The 16,616-nt window shown below is 45.8% G+C and overlaps 1 protein-coding gene across 1 annotated transcript; it reads left to right on the top strand.

The window, feature by feature from the left end:
* The first annotated feature begins 6,856 nt into the window (after nucleotides 1-6,856).
* Nucleotides 6,857-16,607, top strand: DHCR24 (24-dehydrocholesterol reductase). Its single transcript, XM_048312208.1, has 9 exons — nucleotides 6,857-7,150; nucleotides 8,367-8,522; nucleotides 8,988-9,093; nucleotides 9,362-9,480; nucleotides 9,571-9,834; nucleotides 10,580-10,723; nucleotides 11,672-11,869; nucleotides 12,619-12,797; nucleotides 14,388-16,607. Exons 1-9 carry the CDS (start codon nucleotides 6,893-6,895, stop codon nucleotides 14,539-14,541), a joined length of 1,578 nt encoding a protein of 525 aa, XP_048168165.1. The 5' UTR covers nucleotides 6,857-6,892; the 3' UTR covers nucleotides 14,542-16,607.
* Nucleotides 16,608-16,616: the final 9 nt, after the last annotated feature.

The raw sequence follows: 16,616 nt of genomic DNA, 5'->3' as shown, positions 1-16,616 counted from the left end.
GGATCCAGAGAGTTAATCTTGCTCCCCAGAATGTATCCTGTCCTTTTCTTTGGCTACTCATCTTATTTGAAAAGGTGTGGTTTCACTTCCCTGGCACTTCTCCTGTGCCAGAGAAGTGTCAGCTCTTGTTGGCAGGTGACTGGTTGCCTCACAGAGAGATTAAACTCTCTTGCCCTGTGATTCACTCTGCCAGTTCCAGCATGAGGGAAAATTCATCCCAGCCCTATAATCTGCATTAGTCTGGATGAAAGTGGACACCTCAGTGCAATAAAAGTTCAGGGCTTATTACGGGCTCTGGGCTGATACCATAGATAATGGTAATTAACTGCTGTGGGATGAGAATGGTTTATTGCTGGCTGATTTCTCAATGCTTCCTTAAGCATTCTGTAAAAAAGTGGGCCTTGCCAAGGATGAAGAGGGCAGGAGGAGACAGAAGGTAGCTGTGTGAGTCTGCAGCTCAGCACATGAGGGGCTTGGAAGTGCACCTGGAGTTCAACATGAGCTGGGGGCAGGATCAGTGCATTTACCCATTCTCAGATTTATTTGTTTTGAGTCACAGGGTTTCTGTGGATGGGTATTTAAAGGCCACTGTTTCCCATGGGTAGGGTGCTGCAGCAATCAAAAAACCGGGGTTTGGTTGTGTCAGGAGGTTCTGAAATTGCTGTCTCATTTTACTAGCTATGGCTCCAACCAAGTCTGCCAAACTGGATTCTACAGCAATTTCCTGTATTAAAGGAAACCGAGCAATCACACCCTCCTCACCTTCTGTGCAGACACCTTTTCCAGTCACTGATTTGCAGAGCTGAGGACCAGTGGATTTATCCAGTCCTCAGTCTGAAAATCGTTCTGTATCTCCATGAGATGATCCACACGTGGGAGCACATCTTGTCGTTCTCCACAGAAAGGGGCAGGAACCTCTTCTCAGAGCCTCCAGCTTCCTTCTGCTCAGTTCCATACACGTGGGAGTTGCTTCCAAGGCACATCTGCTGTTGAAAGGAGCCGAGCAACTTGGAGGGAACAAATACTGGCAATCAGCTTTCGACCTGATTTTATACTGAGTTTTCTAGTGAAAAAAAGGACATTTGTAGTCTATCAGCATAGCACTGAACCACATTAAATACGCCTCCATTTATCTTCAATAAGAGACCAATACAGTTCCTTACTATTGGAACAATGGTATATTTTTGTCACCCTTAATTATTAACTTATCTGGCTGTGATTTCTTCATTTATTAAAAGGATATTCTGGGTGACTTTAACAGCTATACAACTCTTATATAACCAACATCTTAAACTCTTTTTTCCCAGCCATTCTTCTCCTTTTTTTTTTTTTTTGCTCTGCTCACAGCTTTTCTATTTTTCTTTGGCATAAGTAAACCCAAAAGGCCAGATCCTACAGTTACACTGATGTTTTTGGAGCATGGCCTGGAGTTTTATCAGTTTACATCACCTGGGAGTGGGCCCATGGAATTTTTAAAACACTGAAATAAATGAAAGCAGACAGGTGACAGAGTGACAGCACCAGACAGAGAGAATGGCCACAGCCAAGGCAGTGCCAGTCTTAGATTTATTTGGAGGAAAAGGGCCTGCAAGTACATCTGGTACTGGGAGGCTAAACACACAGGCAGATTTGCTGGGAGCTGAAAACGGGAGAAAAATGTGGCCTGCACAGAGAAACAACTTGTAGTGTTTTTCTCCAGTGACATTGTCAAGCCCTCACCATCATCACCCTGAATGATTGCTGCAGGTTCCCACAGAACTTGCCACTCCAAGCAAGAAGATTCCAGAGGCAAGTGATGGGAGAGGGTACCCTGCAGTCACTCCCCACCAGCTGTGGTTCATGACAAGGCGCATCCTGGAAGCCACTGGCACTGGTGTCCATTATATCATGAGTCTGAAATAATCCATTTATTGCCTTTCAATGACTGCAGCTCCTTTCTCATGCCCAGCACAGTTGGTGTCCCCAGGATCTCACCAATAGAAGGAGACAAGGGACCATCACTGCTTCTTCACTCACTTCTCCTCCTCACTCTCAGGGCTGTGAAGCCAACCGATGGTCACCATGAGCTCGCTGTCCCCCACTGCTCACCCAGAGGAGTGTGGCCTCCCTCAGCCTGTAATTTGAGTGCTGGAACCCCAAGTTCTTCAGTAACCAGCTCTCCACACCCTCTACCATGCCACAGCCATTTCATTTCTGCTACAGAGGACACTACCCTGGTGACAGTGAAGGGAGGGCTGAATTCCTTTCCCAGTCTGGCTCTCTGTTTTGACAAGTGATTCTTTTTATAAATCCCAGACAGGGTATCCTTTCAGAGGCAGTGTAAAGCTGGATTTAATACACGTTACAGAGAATACACGAAAGCTCTCGTATGTTCTGCAGCACTGGGGTTTTTTTTGGTGGCTCTGTGAACGTGCTGACCAGCAGCTGACCTTGCCTCCTGATGCAGAGCACAGCCACTGAAGGATGGGACACACTCTGCCATTGTCAGTATTCCCAATTTCACTTCCAACCCTGCATCTGCTTCCCCCCAAGGTGGTGATGGGTCCCACCAGCACCTACAATAGCTCATCACCGGAGGAGTGGGGCCTTGCGACACGATTGGCGTCAGAGCACATGGGATACAGCCCATGTATCCTTGGTTCCTGCAGCACCAGTTATTCCTTCTCTTGGTGAAGCCCTTCCCAACGTGAACAGGGTGACTGCAGCCTTGAGAAGACAGAGGAAAGCAAGAGAAAAAGAGCAAAGTCACCCCAAGGACTCTGTGCTGGACAGGGTAGACCAATCCACTTTCCTCACCACGGATGTTAAATGAGTCCTTCCACATTAGGTCCACCTACACCTAAAATAGCCTCACCAATCTAACCTTGCCTAAGCCTTCGGTTGGTGTTTCACCTTCCCTGAGAGCTAGCTGGAAGTTCCTAAAGTAACTGAAAACTCATTTTCCCTTTTTGACTGATTTCCCTAGGGCCACCCCAGCTACAGCTGCTGCACCAAACCCTCTGCCCTCCTCCTCCTCCTCAGGGCACCATACACCTCTACTCCCTCACATGAAACATTTGTGAAACCTGAGAAATAGGTCCTGGGTAACAGATATCCCACTGATAAATACCTTTCAAAAAAACCCATCGGGACGCTGGTCAATTGAGCAACACCAGGTAAACATAGGGAGCCCCGCCCCAGCCCACGTTCCCCTACAGGCTTTTCCTTCAGGGTGACCGGACATACTTTGGATTTCTCAGCAGAGGGAGCTTCTCACAAGCAATTTGAGCAACGCCTCCCTCCAAGCCTCAGCAACTCTCCCGTTTCAAACAGCACCAGCTTTGCACCAAACCAGCTGAAGGAGAACTGCAGGAGAACTGAAGGCAGGTGACTCCTAACCCCGAGCAACCATCGGCTGGTTTGTTTATGGATTTAAGCAGGCTTGCAGTCCTCCCAAAATTCTTTATTAGTTTTCATAACTATTCCTGTAAAATGCCTGTCCTTTTAACGTCCTGGTACCTCTCAGCAGCAGCTCTGTGGCAGTCAGGACCAGGGCTGTGAGAGTTTGCGTGAAAAAAATGGGCTTTTTAATGCTTTTCAGTGCCTTCCTTTGGTGCCACTGAAGGCCTCTTGGTATTTTTCTTACAGAGACAGGAGTCCTCAGCCTACTTTTGTGTGCAGCTCAAATGCTCTGTATGTTATGATCGTGTAGCGTGGCCCGCAGGATCAGGGCAGTGATTGTTCCCCTGCGCTCGGCGCTGATGAAGCCACACCTCGAATCCTTTGTGCACTTATGGGCCCTTCATGACAAGAAAGACATTGAGGGGCTGGGGCATGTCCAAAGAAGGGCAACGGAGGTGGGAAAAGGTCTGGAGCACAAGTCTGAGGCTGAGGGAGTGGAGGGGGGCTCAGCCTGGAGAAAAGGAGGCTCAGAGGGGACCTTCTCAGTCTCTACAACCCCCTGACAGGAGCGTGTAGCCAGGTGGGGGTCAGGCTCTTCTCCCAGGGAACAAGGGACAGGACAAGAGGAAGCGGCCTCAAGTTGTGCTGGGGAGGTTTGGATTGCATATCAGGAACAATTTCTTCACATAAAGGGTTATCAAACACCGGAACAGGTTGCCCAGGGCAGTGGTGGAATTATCATCCCTAGAGGGGTTTAAAAGCTGTGTGGATGTGGCACTTGGCAGCACTGGGGGAACAGTTGGACTTGATGGTCTTAGAGGGCTTTTCCAACCTAAACAATTCTACGATTCCATGACTGTGTGTCCCTTTTCCCGGTCTCCTTGGACAAACAGCTGCGTCTTTTGTCCAAAAGCCTTTCCATGGTTACCACCAAGCCCTGCTGGGTAAGGAGCAGAGTCCTGGGCAGGGCTGGCAGGACCATCTGGGATGAGCTCTCCCCAAGAGGATGGGGAGCTCCGGCACAGTCAATGCCAGGCCCGTGCTCTGCTCCCAGCACAAGCGTGCGTGGGGTGAACTCCACCAGGAAGCTGATCCAGGCAGAAAAAAAACTGATTTAAAAAAATTTGTTTAATTCTTCAGTCAGATCAGTTCTCCAACCTGTTTTACTGAGTGACAGCAGAAGCACTTGTATTGCACAGCATGCCCAGAACAGCACGAGTGGGCGGATGGGATGGCAGGAGAGGGAGGGAGGGAGGGAGGAGAGGAAGGGAAAAGGACGGCTTTTTTAAGAAGCACTAACAGCTTAAATGCACTTTAAATTATAATTTAATTGAAGAAACCAGGGATTTCAGTCTCACCAAGATACCAAGGGAACCTTAGCTCTTCCAACCAGATTTGCAGATGATGTTTTCCTAAGCCTACATAGATCATTGGATGATGTTTTGCTCAAATAACTAGAATAACTAGAATTGAAAACCAGCAGCATTTCTAACACTTATTTCCCCTTCCCTCATCCCCATCTCATTCCTGTGTTCTCTATGCCTGGCATCAGTAGGTACACAAGCAATTTGACCATAATCTGAATGGTGGTTCACTCCTCTGCTTTAAAGCAGTTTCACATCACAATTTTTGAGCTCACCTACCCCTTTCTTGTTGCCTAGGACCTTACAAAAACAAGAGCAAAACATGAAAAACATTATAAGCACTTTTAATGGTTCTTCATAAAAACAATTTCAAAACAGTATTTACACTGACAGCATAAATATCCCCTTAGGAATAAATGATGCTGTTATTCAATAAGCCCAGTGCTTGATCACATTCAGATCAGGAATAACTATTTAGGTCCTTCAGAGAGGTTAAAATAACCTCCCTATAGGGCATGGGAACCTTCTTTTGCATGAATAATTCCAGTCAGCAGATGAACTGATAAATAAAAGCAGATAACATAAATCAGCTCAGATGTTAAGAAGAGCTAGTGAGCAGACTAGGCACAAGTGCAACAAGTGTAAGTTGGCTATAAGTAAATTTAGTCTGGAAATTAGGGGACCATTTCCAAATATGAGAGCTGTGAAGTCTCCGACTAGTCCTTCAATAAAAGCAGTGGGACAAAACCCATAAAAGCAGTGTGCTGAAGTTACCATCCCTGGAATTGTTCCAGGCCAGGTTGCACGGGGACCTGAACAAACTGTTCTAATGGAAGGTGGTTCTGCCCATGGCAGAAGGGTTGGAACTAGGTGATCTTTAAGGTATTTCCAACCCAAACCATTCTGTGAATGATTCCATAGAATCATGAAGTGGGGTTCAAAACAAAGCCTTCCAGTTGTCTGAAGTCAGCTGAAAGGTGTGGCTGGCCTGCCACAGCTGAGCTCCGAACCTTGATCCCTCCTTGTCTGAAGTTTCCATCTCCCAGCTATCAATCATCTAAAGACTGAGGTAAGCATTTGTCCTGCTGGCAAAGAGCAAGAGGCACCACCTGACACATGTGTTACATCACCGTGGCACTGTCCTCACAAAACACCTCGATTCCACGTTCCTCTCTGAACCCAGCGGTGCCGTGGCAAAGTCTCTGCCATTCCAGGGTCCCTGACAGCACTGGCTGTGCCAGGACCTCCTGGGGCTGTCACTGGACCTCTGTCACTGTCCTCTCAAGCAGCACATCCCTTGAGGCATTTTAACTTCAAAAAACAAAGCCTCATCTTTCTCACAGACTTTATTTATCTTCCCTCACATGGTTCCAGCATGGATGGGAAATTTCTGCTGGGGTTTTAGAGCGCAAGCTGTGTTTTGGAGGGAGATGTCCCCTTCTTTACGCTAGAAATGGAACTGTATGGCGCTTTGGACTTTCTGTGGGAAACACCTGCACTGCCGGGTTTTGCTCCAGACCCCAGCCTAAAGGCAGCAGGGTGCATCCCTTGTTCGGGAGACACTGGCCACCACAGCACCTCCAAGGGCCTGTCCCCAGCCCTGACTGGGGGTCCCGTCTGCCTCAGCCCTTGTCCTCTGCCCTGTATCCCACTCAGCCCTTGTCTAAGTACCAGTCACCAGCTGGTGACTTACCAGGGGACCTGACCCGGCTCCCCCCAGCCCTGCCCGGGGGTTTGACCATGCCCAGTCCCCCCTCCCAGCCCTGCCTGGGGGTTTGACCATGCCCGGTCCCCCCTCCCAGCCCTGCCCGGGGGTTTGACCATGCCCGGTCCCCACTCCCAGCCCTGCCCGGGGGTTTCGGTCCCCATTCCCGGGGGTCCGGCCCCGCTCCCCCCGTCCCCAGGCGGTGACACCCCCGCCCCGCGGGGGCCGGTGGCCGCGGCGATGAGGGGAGCGCGGGGCCGGCCGCGCGCAGCCAATCGGAGCCCTCAGCGCCTGGTCCGATCTCCGCGGAGCTCTCCGATTGGCCGTCGGCCTCCCCTCGCCTCACTCCTCGGCCAATGGGGACGGAGGGGCGTGGTCCGGGCGGCGAGCGCGCGAGCGGCGGGCGCGGCATGGCGGGGTCCCATAAGGGAGCGCGGCTGTGATGGAGCGCGAGCGGGCGGTGGGCGCCATGTCGGCGCTGTGGTCGGTGGGCGCGGGGCTCCTGCTGCTGGTGCTGTGGGTGCGGCACCGCGGGCTGGAGGCCGTGCTGGTGCACCACCGCTGGCTGTTCGTCTGCCTCTTCCTCCTGCCGCTCTCCATCCTCTTCGACATCTACTACCAGCTGCGCGCATGGGCCGTCTGGCGCCTCCACAGCGCCCCGCGGCAGCACGCCCAGCGCGTCCGGCACATCCAAGAGCAGGTGAGGCTTGACCGGACCCCGGCACCTCTGGGGGTACCACGGCTTTGCGAGGGGAGAGCGTGTCCCTGTCCCGCTCTCTTGTCATCCCGCGCCCGCATCCCGCTATCCCCGTCCTCCCCCCCCCCCCCCCGCGCCATTCCTCACCCGGGGCAAAGTCCGGCTGGAGCGGGGAAAAACAAAGGAATAAACGCTAGCGGGGCTTTCAGCCCCCTGTAGGGTTCTTGTCCCGCTGAAACTCCTGTGGAACTGCCTCCGCGCGGCTGCTGGCACTGCGGTGTCCTCAGGGATGCGCTGCGAGCCGCGCTGGACGCGCAGCAGGCTCAGGGACGCACGTGTGTGGAACATGGAAACAGCCTTCTCTGAACGGCAGGCTCAGAAGCGTGTTTAGATTCCACTCACATCCTGCTGCTCGGCACTGCCAGTTCCAGGAGGTGCTTCATGGCGAGATTAAACTTTTCCTCCACCCAGAAATGCAGATGTCTGTAATTCTTCTGTGTTCTCTGGTATTTGTGGTAATTCTGTCACGTCTGCTTCTGTTTCCTGCCTTGTCTCTCACATCACAGATACAGATGGATATTAATGTGCACGGCGTTATTCTCAGAGGTTTTGGGGTTGTTGATTGGGTTTTTTTTTTTTACCAGCTGTAGTAGCAACTCAGCTTTGAAGAAGATGCAGTTGTTTGTGCTCCAGGTGTTAACCACTGTGGCTTTGCAGAATTCGTGGCTCATACGTATGGCTTACACATTTTCCTTCTCAACTTTTCATAGAATCCTAGGAGGCTTTGGGTTGGAAGGGACCTTAAAAATCATCTCATTCCAACCTCACCCTGCCATGGGCAGGGAAATCTTCCACTAGACCAGGGTGCTTAAGGTTGCTTCCACTAGACCAAGTTTTCTCTCTTTGCCTGTTCGTTTGCAAGCTCAGGCCACTTTTTGTGTGTTTTGGAGTGGTTTTGTGTATTTTGTTATAATTAAGATTATAACAGTGATAATACCTCCCTTAGAGGAGGTTTTCCTGTGGGTTTTTTTAACTCTTTGGTAGTGTCTTGATAGCTTTCTGAATCCTTCCCCTCAAAAGAAAACCCCAAAGCTACAGGATATTAGAAATGCTTCCTCTGCGTAACTGAACCACTCTGGTTGTATTTTGTTTAGAAGTTCAGAGGTCTGCCAAAAGGCTTCCAAAGCATCCCTACTCTGACAGTTGTTGGCTCTTGCAGGTCCGGGAATGGAAGAAGGAAGGCAGCAAGAGATACATGTGCACGGGCCGGCCCGGCTGGCTGACTGTGTCACTCCGTGTTGGGAAGTACAAGAAGACTCATAAGAACATCATGATCAATTTAATGGATGTTCTGGAAGTAGACAGTGAAAGACAGGTAACAAATTCCATCACAAAGCATTCACTATAATGGATTTTACAGTTTTCTTTACAATACTCGGAGCTGAAGAGATCAGATTCCACAAAGAACAAAATTTTGTAGCAGACCCATCAAATTTCAAGGGTTTACAATGTGTGCTTGGATCGTTTTATCCGAAAAACCCAGCATATGGAATTGCTTGGCTTTTATGTGCTGAAGTCTAAAAGACCAGATTGATTTATGGGTTTGGGCACTGAGCAACAAGATGTTGAGGCAGAGGAGGAATCACTAAACAGTTCCCACTATTTTTAGTAGCGCTCTTAGGAAAGTGAGCCTCTGAGTTCTGGTAACAGATGGAAGTATATCCAGTTAGCCATATTTTGTCATCATTAATGCTGAACTCTCCATTTATGTTTGTTGAGAACTTGGGGTGGGTTTTGTTTGGTTGGTTTTTTGTTTTTTGGGGGTTTTTTTGCTTTTTAGGTTGTTCGTGTGGAACCTTTGGTGTCTATGGGCCAGCTGACTGCATACCTGAATCCCATGGGCTGGACTATTCCTGTGGTACCAGAGCTTGATGATCTCACAGTAGGTAAGGGTCGTTGATGACAAGAGACTCACTGATTTGCTGCACTTTCATTAGGGTTTTTTATGCAGGAAAACATTGCATGGTTTTAAAGGTTCTAGAAATACTCTGTTGAACATTATGTTCTTCGTGGTATTTATGTTATAAGCACTTCCTTTCTTTTTATTTTTAAATAGTCTTAAAATTTGAGTTTATGAAGTGGGTGTTTGCTCTCATAAATCACCCACATTTTGGACTGTGTTTCATTTGATTTGTTGTGTGCTCTCTTGATAAGGTGGCCTGATCATGGGAACTGGCATTGAGTCTTCATCCCATATCTATGGACTTTTTCAGCACACCTGCGTGGCCTATGAACTTGTTCTTGCTGATGGAAGCCTTGTGAGATGTTCACCAGTAAGACAAAATGTTACTTTGCTATCATTTACAATGTCATTGACAGTTATCGTTGTGGATATATGATTTAGTATGACATACTTTTTGCAGACTGAAAACTCAGACCTATTTTATGCAGTGCCTTGGTCTTGTGGTACTCTGGGTTTCCTGGTTGCAGCAGAAATAAAAATGATTCCTGCCAAGAAATACGTCAAAATACATTACAAGCCAGTGAGAGGACTGCAGAAGATTTGTGAGAAGTTCACTGAAGAGTCTAAGAAAAAGGAGAATAGTTTTGTGGAAGGACTTATGTATTCCTTGGATGAAGCAGTCATCATGACGGGAGTCTTGACTGATGAAGCTGAGCAAAGCAAGGTAACTAAAGGGAAGTTACTCACAATGACAAAAATACTCCCAAAGTCTAACCAAAGCTGTACTAGATGCTAGGATAAAACCATTATAAAACTGGAACAATCCCTTAAGATAGGATTAAAAATTAGATCTGTCCATGAGAATATTTTAAATAACAGCCCTTTGCTACGATGACAGAGTCTGTTCTGTAAATCTCCTCAACTGATGAGAAATGACCCACTGATTTCATTGTTCTAGCCAATAATTCAGTCTGCAGCCTCTTCACTGCAGTACCTGAGGAGGAAGAGAAGGATCTTAGACTGAACAATGCTGCTTTGAACTGCAGTTATTCAGAGTAACTCTCTTCCCAGCAAGCTTTTAATTCTGTTAATACTCATAAAAGTATATCAGGGACATGCACAGGAGAGTCATGCTAAGTGTTCCTGCAACCCTCCACCTGGATGTTTCTCCTCTGCTGTGTGAGATTTTGGATTAATGGTGGGTTTAGAGATTGGCATTTTAGGAATTCAGTTCTGTCACATTTCTGGGCTCTTAAATAGCTTGTCAGTGGCAAGCCTTACTTAAACCTTAATGACAAGAAAGGTAAGCAGGAGCCTTGCAGGTGGAGGAGTGAAGGCTCCCTAGATGCCTTGTGACAGTCTCATCCAGAGGGTATAACACAGATTCCTCCCAGGAAAGGAATCTGGGGACATCCTCTGTTGTCTAGCAAGGTATAACTGTTGTCTAATGAATGCATGTTTTCTTGTAGATAAACAGAATTGGCAACTACTACAAGCCATGGTTCTTCAAGCATGTGGAGAAGTATTTGAAAGCTGACAGGACTGGAGTAGAGTACATTCCTTCCAGACATTACTACCACAGACATACTCGCAGTATCTTCTGGGAGCTCCAAGTAAGACCAGTTCCAAAATACGGATAGATCTGCAGGAAGGTACTCTGCCCTTTCCCAGTGTAGGTACAAAGTACCTTCTTCCCCTTGGCAGCGACTTCTGTCTTTCATGGCAGAAAAAAACCAGCAAACTTTATGGCAAATTTACAAGTCCTGCATTTGGGTACAGAAAATCCAAAGACACTTGTTCACATATAAGGCGTTGTATCAGAAACTCCTGACTTTTGGTTTAGTGCTTTTCTGAATTTAGACCTTAAGTATGTCTTTCAGCGTTAAATTTTTGTACCTACTGAGTGATTTTCAACTTCAGATGGTGGAAAAAACATGAATGTGAAATTCTGGCTGAAAAACTGCCCCGCCAAAAGTAACTATGTAGCATGTCATTACCTGGAATTTCACAAATGTGTTTATTGTCATGTGTACTTACACAAAACTTTATTTGATATTCTGAAATATTCCTGTTATCTCATTTTGAATCTCTGGAGTGAGGTAACAGATCCTTTCAGCTCCTGCAGAAGCTGAACAGGAGTTGGCTGTGCAGGTGGTAATTAAAATTTTACAGCTTTAAAATGCTTTTGAGAAATTTTATGTGGTTATTGCAAAACTTCTGTAAGGGTAGCTCCTTGTGCACTCCTCCCTTGGCTGTTGTAAGATGATAGCCTGTTGCTCTCTGAACTTTATTGTCTGCAATTATTTATTTGGGGCTGGGTATGTTGTGGTTCGTACAACTGAAAATCAGTGGTAACCAGAGAAGGCTTGGGGCAGGGCTCTGTAGCCAAGTGCAATCCAGGCCCCTCTAATTTGCTCATATTTGTATTTTAGGACTTCACAAAAGTATCAGTAATTAAATTTATTGAGAATCTGGTTTAATATTGCTCCGATGCTTCTGAAGTGTTCTTTTGTTCCGCTTACACATTCTTCAGTCGAACTGTTTTTCTTTCCTCTTTGAAGGATATCATTCCTTTTGGCAATAACCCTGTGTTCCGTTACCTGTTCGGCTGGATGGTTCCCCCAAAAATCTCCCTGTTAAAGCTCACCCAAGGAGAAGCCATTCGGAAGCTGTACGAGCAACACCACGTTGTGCAGGACATGTTGGTGCCAATGAAGAGCCTTGAAAAATCCATCCAGACCTTCCACGTTGACCTTAATGTAAGAACACATTGTCTTAGAAGGCAGCAAATCTTGGGTTGTGATAAGAAGTGTGATTGTTGATCATAAGACATAATATCCTGCTTGTGCAAAAGGTCCATTATTGTGTCCTGGGGAGTGCTGTGCTGTGTGAGTCCATGGTGCAAGGCTGCAGCAGAAATAAACACACCTTTCTGAAAAAGAGAAGAATTAAATAAGAGAGTCAAACTTTAGTAGAAGCCAACACTTCTAAAAGATTTTTATCTTAGACTAAAATTTGAACTGATCTTCACCTAGAATGATTGGTGGTCTCACTAAACACCAACTGTGGAGATTCATTTCCCTTTCTTGCTTTTATTTCTGAATTTATTTTAGTTAGTATAGAATTTCAATTTTGACAATTTCAGTTTTGGATTGACCTGGAAAAGAAATCACTTCCTTCTCTTTTTGCTCAGAATGTTTATTCAGTTGTTGCTTTGAGATTGAGGTGGTTTGTTTGTGGGATTTTTTTTCCCTTTTAATTTCAAATATTTAAGGGGAGGAGATGTAACTCTAGGAGGACATTTTTAATCTATTTGTGTTATGGTCATTAGAAAGTTCAGCTAAAAACAACACCAGGACAGCTGGGAAGGAAGAGCTGAAAGCAAGGGTTTCAGTCCCAGATTGGGGAGAAGTTCTCTTAACACTCTTCATTTTGTAACATTTATTATAGAGCTTAAAGGATGATTGTGTTAAAAAATAAGTGATAAAGTGTTTTCCTGCCCCTGCAGGTGTATCCTATTTGGTTATGTCCTTTCATATTGCCCAACAATCCTGGTATGGTCCATCCCAAAGGAAATGAAACTGAACTCTACGTGGATATAGGAGCTTATGGAGAGCCCAAAAGCAAGCAATTTGAAGCCAGAGCTTCAATGAGGCAAATGGAAAAGTTTGTAAGAAGTGTGCACGGGTAAGGACCCCACTCCTCAGAATAGTAGTAATCTCATATAATTCACACCCATGTGGTTTAATCAGTTATTTATCCTACAGAACTTTAATATTTAATATTGCAATAATTTAACAACCACAATAATTGGAAACTAATTTAATTTCTAATTTTGGTGAGTTTTAAATACGATTTCACTTTATTATTTGATTACAAAACCAACCAAACAAAAGGACACACTGGCTGAAGTTCTTGCAGTGTAGTTGGGAGCTGGGTGACTTCAGGTCACCTTTCAGCTCCAGGCTGCTCTGGGAGTAGAGTCTGCTGCTACAAAATACATCCTTGGAATCCCTCATTCAGGAATCCCAAAAGTTTGGACAGCTTCCCTGCCTGCCCCTGGGACTGCTCTCCCTGCAGTCCTTGCAGTGTCACGCGGTGGTTCTGCCCCATCCTTGCACCACCAGGACGTCCTTGCCCAGGGGCCAGCCTTGGCTGTCCCTGCAGTCATTCCCTGTGTGCTGGTGGCATTCTTTCCTCCTTCAAAACTTGTCCTCCAGAGCTTCCTTTTCCCTGCCTCGGTTCTTATTACACAGGACCACAGTGGGCGTGAGGCATGTGCCCACCATCTGTCACGGACTCGAGCCAGCCTAATTTGCTGGAGCGGTGTCAGTGGAGAAGCAGCCACAGGCTGGTTTCTCAGGAACAAAAAAGCAACTACACGGTATTTTTACACCATCAGTATAATTTATCCCCGTTTCTATTTTGACCTACTTCTCAGTCTAACAGTGATCATGTCCCATGTGGCTGAGCAATAATGGCAAGGCTGCTTCGAGATGATTTGGGGACTGCAAATGACTTGGAGCTGCAAGAAGTGATTTGCCAGAGAACAAAGCAACCCAAAGTTAATTTTAAGCTTTTTTTTTTTTCATTAAGTTGAAATTAAGCTTTTAATTTAAAGCTCTTTACTGACAAAGTTTGGTCTGTTTTCTACCTGTCACTGGGAAATGAACAATGGATAAATGGTTAATCTTCCAGTTTCATAATCACACAAAACAATAGATCTTTTATGTTAGGTTGTGTTTTGCTGCTGTATTCTGATGGAAGCTGCAGTTTAGAGAGCACACTATGGAAGCGAGGAAGAGTCCACAGCTAAAGAAGGATTTAATTTGTAAATGGACCTTTGTTATACTGTGCTTTGTTTACACTATGAATTTATCTTCTTGGCCTGGTCTCATTTGGTGGTGTCTTGCCTTCTTAGTTCTGTTCTCAAAGAAATGAAAAAGTCAAAGGATGCATTGTTACATCTGTCTTGAATGGATATTGTAATGCAGGCAAATATGAGATTCTGTGTTTGTACCTCCATGGATCCTAAGAAAACAGGCAGAAAAAAACCACTAAGTCCATAAAACATAATTGGCTGAGTGTCTCAGCATAATCCATGTGAGCAATTGTATTGGCTTGTTTTTAAAAAGCACTGTTGATGTTTTTGTTTTGTTAAGTATTTGCTATTCATAGCTTGCACTGAATTGTTTTTTTTTTTTTTAATATTCTATATCAAATCTTGTGGCTCAGTTAATACTGAATCTCTGTCTCTTCTTTTTCCCTTCTCTCCAGTTTCCAGATGCTGTATGCAGATTGTTACATGACCCGTGAGGAGTTCTGGGATATGTTTGATGGCTCGTTGTACCACAAGTTGAGGGAGCAGATGAATTGCAAGGATGCCTTTCCAGAAGTGTATGACAAAATCTGCAAAGCTGCAAGGCACTGAGCCTGGCTGAGCTCACCAAGCAATCAGGGAAAGAGGAATTTACCTATAGCTAGTCAGTATACCCTTTAAAAAAAAAAAAGCTTTATTGCTCTCCAAATAAGCTCATTCTTATTGATGTTTAAAGGTATGAATTCCTGCTTTACACGTTTATGTTTAGTATTTCTTCGTATGTTTTAAAAGCAGTTTTCCAAACTCAGAGTGATTGTTTTTAAGAAATCTGAAGTGCTAGCCTTTGTATCTAATGTAGTGACATAGGTGAGTTCACCTATTTCCAAGCAGAAAAAAAATAATGGGAATGGATGAGGACACTGGAGCTACACCAGCTGTGTACTGTAGCTATATTTAACTCGACTTCTTGGAATGGGAGGGAGGGCTCAGAAATAGGTGCCAAAGCTGAACACGTTGTCCAATTAATCATGTTGTTAAAAACATTTGCCTCCAGTCAGTGTCCTGTAGAGCAGCTCTGCAGAGGCTCATCCACATTCCATCATCCTCTGGCTGCATGGTTGTGGTGCTGCGCTGCTCAGCTTGTCCTGCAGGGCAGCTGAGCTCCCCAGCCCTGGCTTCTGCTGGAAAATTGAGCATTGAGGTGTGAAGAAGATGCTTTTTACTTGTGCCTATCAGATTTGTACTGATTTTTGATTATGGAGTGCGAATGGATGTAGGTTTTTAGGTATTTTGTAGTTGGCCAACAGTGCATTGGTTTTTTGCCCCAAAGTATCAATGTTCTGGCTTTGTTAGACCACTGAAAAAAAAAAAAAAATGCTGCTATTTCATATAGCCAAATTTTAATTTCTTTGTGGGTCAGTTTATTTGGGTTTCTTTTGGGTTTGTGTTTTTTGGGGTTTTTTGGTTGTGGCTTAATTTTAGTGCCTTATAAGTACTCAGTTGGAGGAAGATATGGCTTATCTCAGACTGTTCTGTCCTGGCCTGTAGGAGAAGGAAGTAAAGGCTGCGTTTATAGGAGGTTTGTTAGAGCAACTGGCTGTGGATGAGAACTCTTGATGTGAATCCTGATACACACAGGCTTTGGTTCTGACTCGAGTGACATTTTTGCTTTTCATTTTAGCTGGGTTAGGTTGATAGGCTTTGTAAAAGGACTGTTTCAGTCACCTGGAGAGGAAATAACAGCAAATACTGTTAGTTCCCTCTTCTGCTGCTCGCAGGTGAAAATGGCACGGTCACGGACTTGATACAGTTGAGTGTAGAAGTGTGGAAATGTTTTGACCCTGTAGCCAGAATCAGGGTTCCAAACCAAGCCTGTGTCTTGTCCAAGCAGTACTGAAAATTGTTACTTGAAACCTTACTGAGCCTGAGAGAAAAGAAAGTAATTTTCTTGAGGCTTGTGTAGGGGGTAACCCGGAGAACTTCTCAAACAGTTACCAGTGGGAGGTGTAATTTTATTATGCTTGCTAAACCAATGATTTTATTTATTGATAGATGGATGTTTAAGGTCCAGATGAAACCAATGATAAAGCAGTAGCAGGAATAAGCTTGGGCTGTAACTCAGTGATGCACACTGTGTGCAAGTAAGGTACCCCCTCAAACCCTGCGCAGGGGCAGCATTCCATGGGGAGACACGGCCAGTGCAGAGTGTCCTCAGTGCTGCCCGAGCCGTGGAGCTGTGTCAGTGATCCAGGAGTGTCTGCCACGCCTCCTGGTTGCACCAGGGGTACACAGGAAGGCAAGTGTTGATTCTCAGGGCGTGACCTGCCTTCCTGCCCCTACGAGGGAATTGTCCCTGGGGTGAAGCTACGATGTAGCCCAGTGCTTGTATAATAGTCTGCACAGAGCAAGAATGGTTTGGTTAGCTTTGAAAGGGCAATGTTAAAACAGCTAGAGGATATGCAAATACTTCTACTTAGGCTGTGTTTCACTTACGTACTGATGATCTTTAGGTATGCACTGTGTTTGTTTTTTCACTCCTTAATTTATTGGCAGACTTTGTACGCCGTGATTGGGTACTGCACTGTATCAGTCACACACATGCACACACATCATTGCTGTTGCTCTTGGTTTTTGGTTGTATGGGCTATTGAAAATAAAGCTCTGGCCGGTGTACTGTTCCAAGGGGT

Source organism: Corvus hawaiiensis, chromosome 9, assembly GCF_020740725.1.
Source record: "Corvus hawaiiensis isolate bCorHaw1 chromosome 9, bCorHaw1.pri.cur, whole genome shotgun sequence".
NCBI lineage: Eukaryota > Metazoa > Chordata > Aves > Passeriformes > Corvidae > Corvus > Corvus hawaiiensis.
This window is presented reverse-complemented; position numbering and strand designations above follow the sequence as displayed.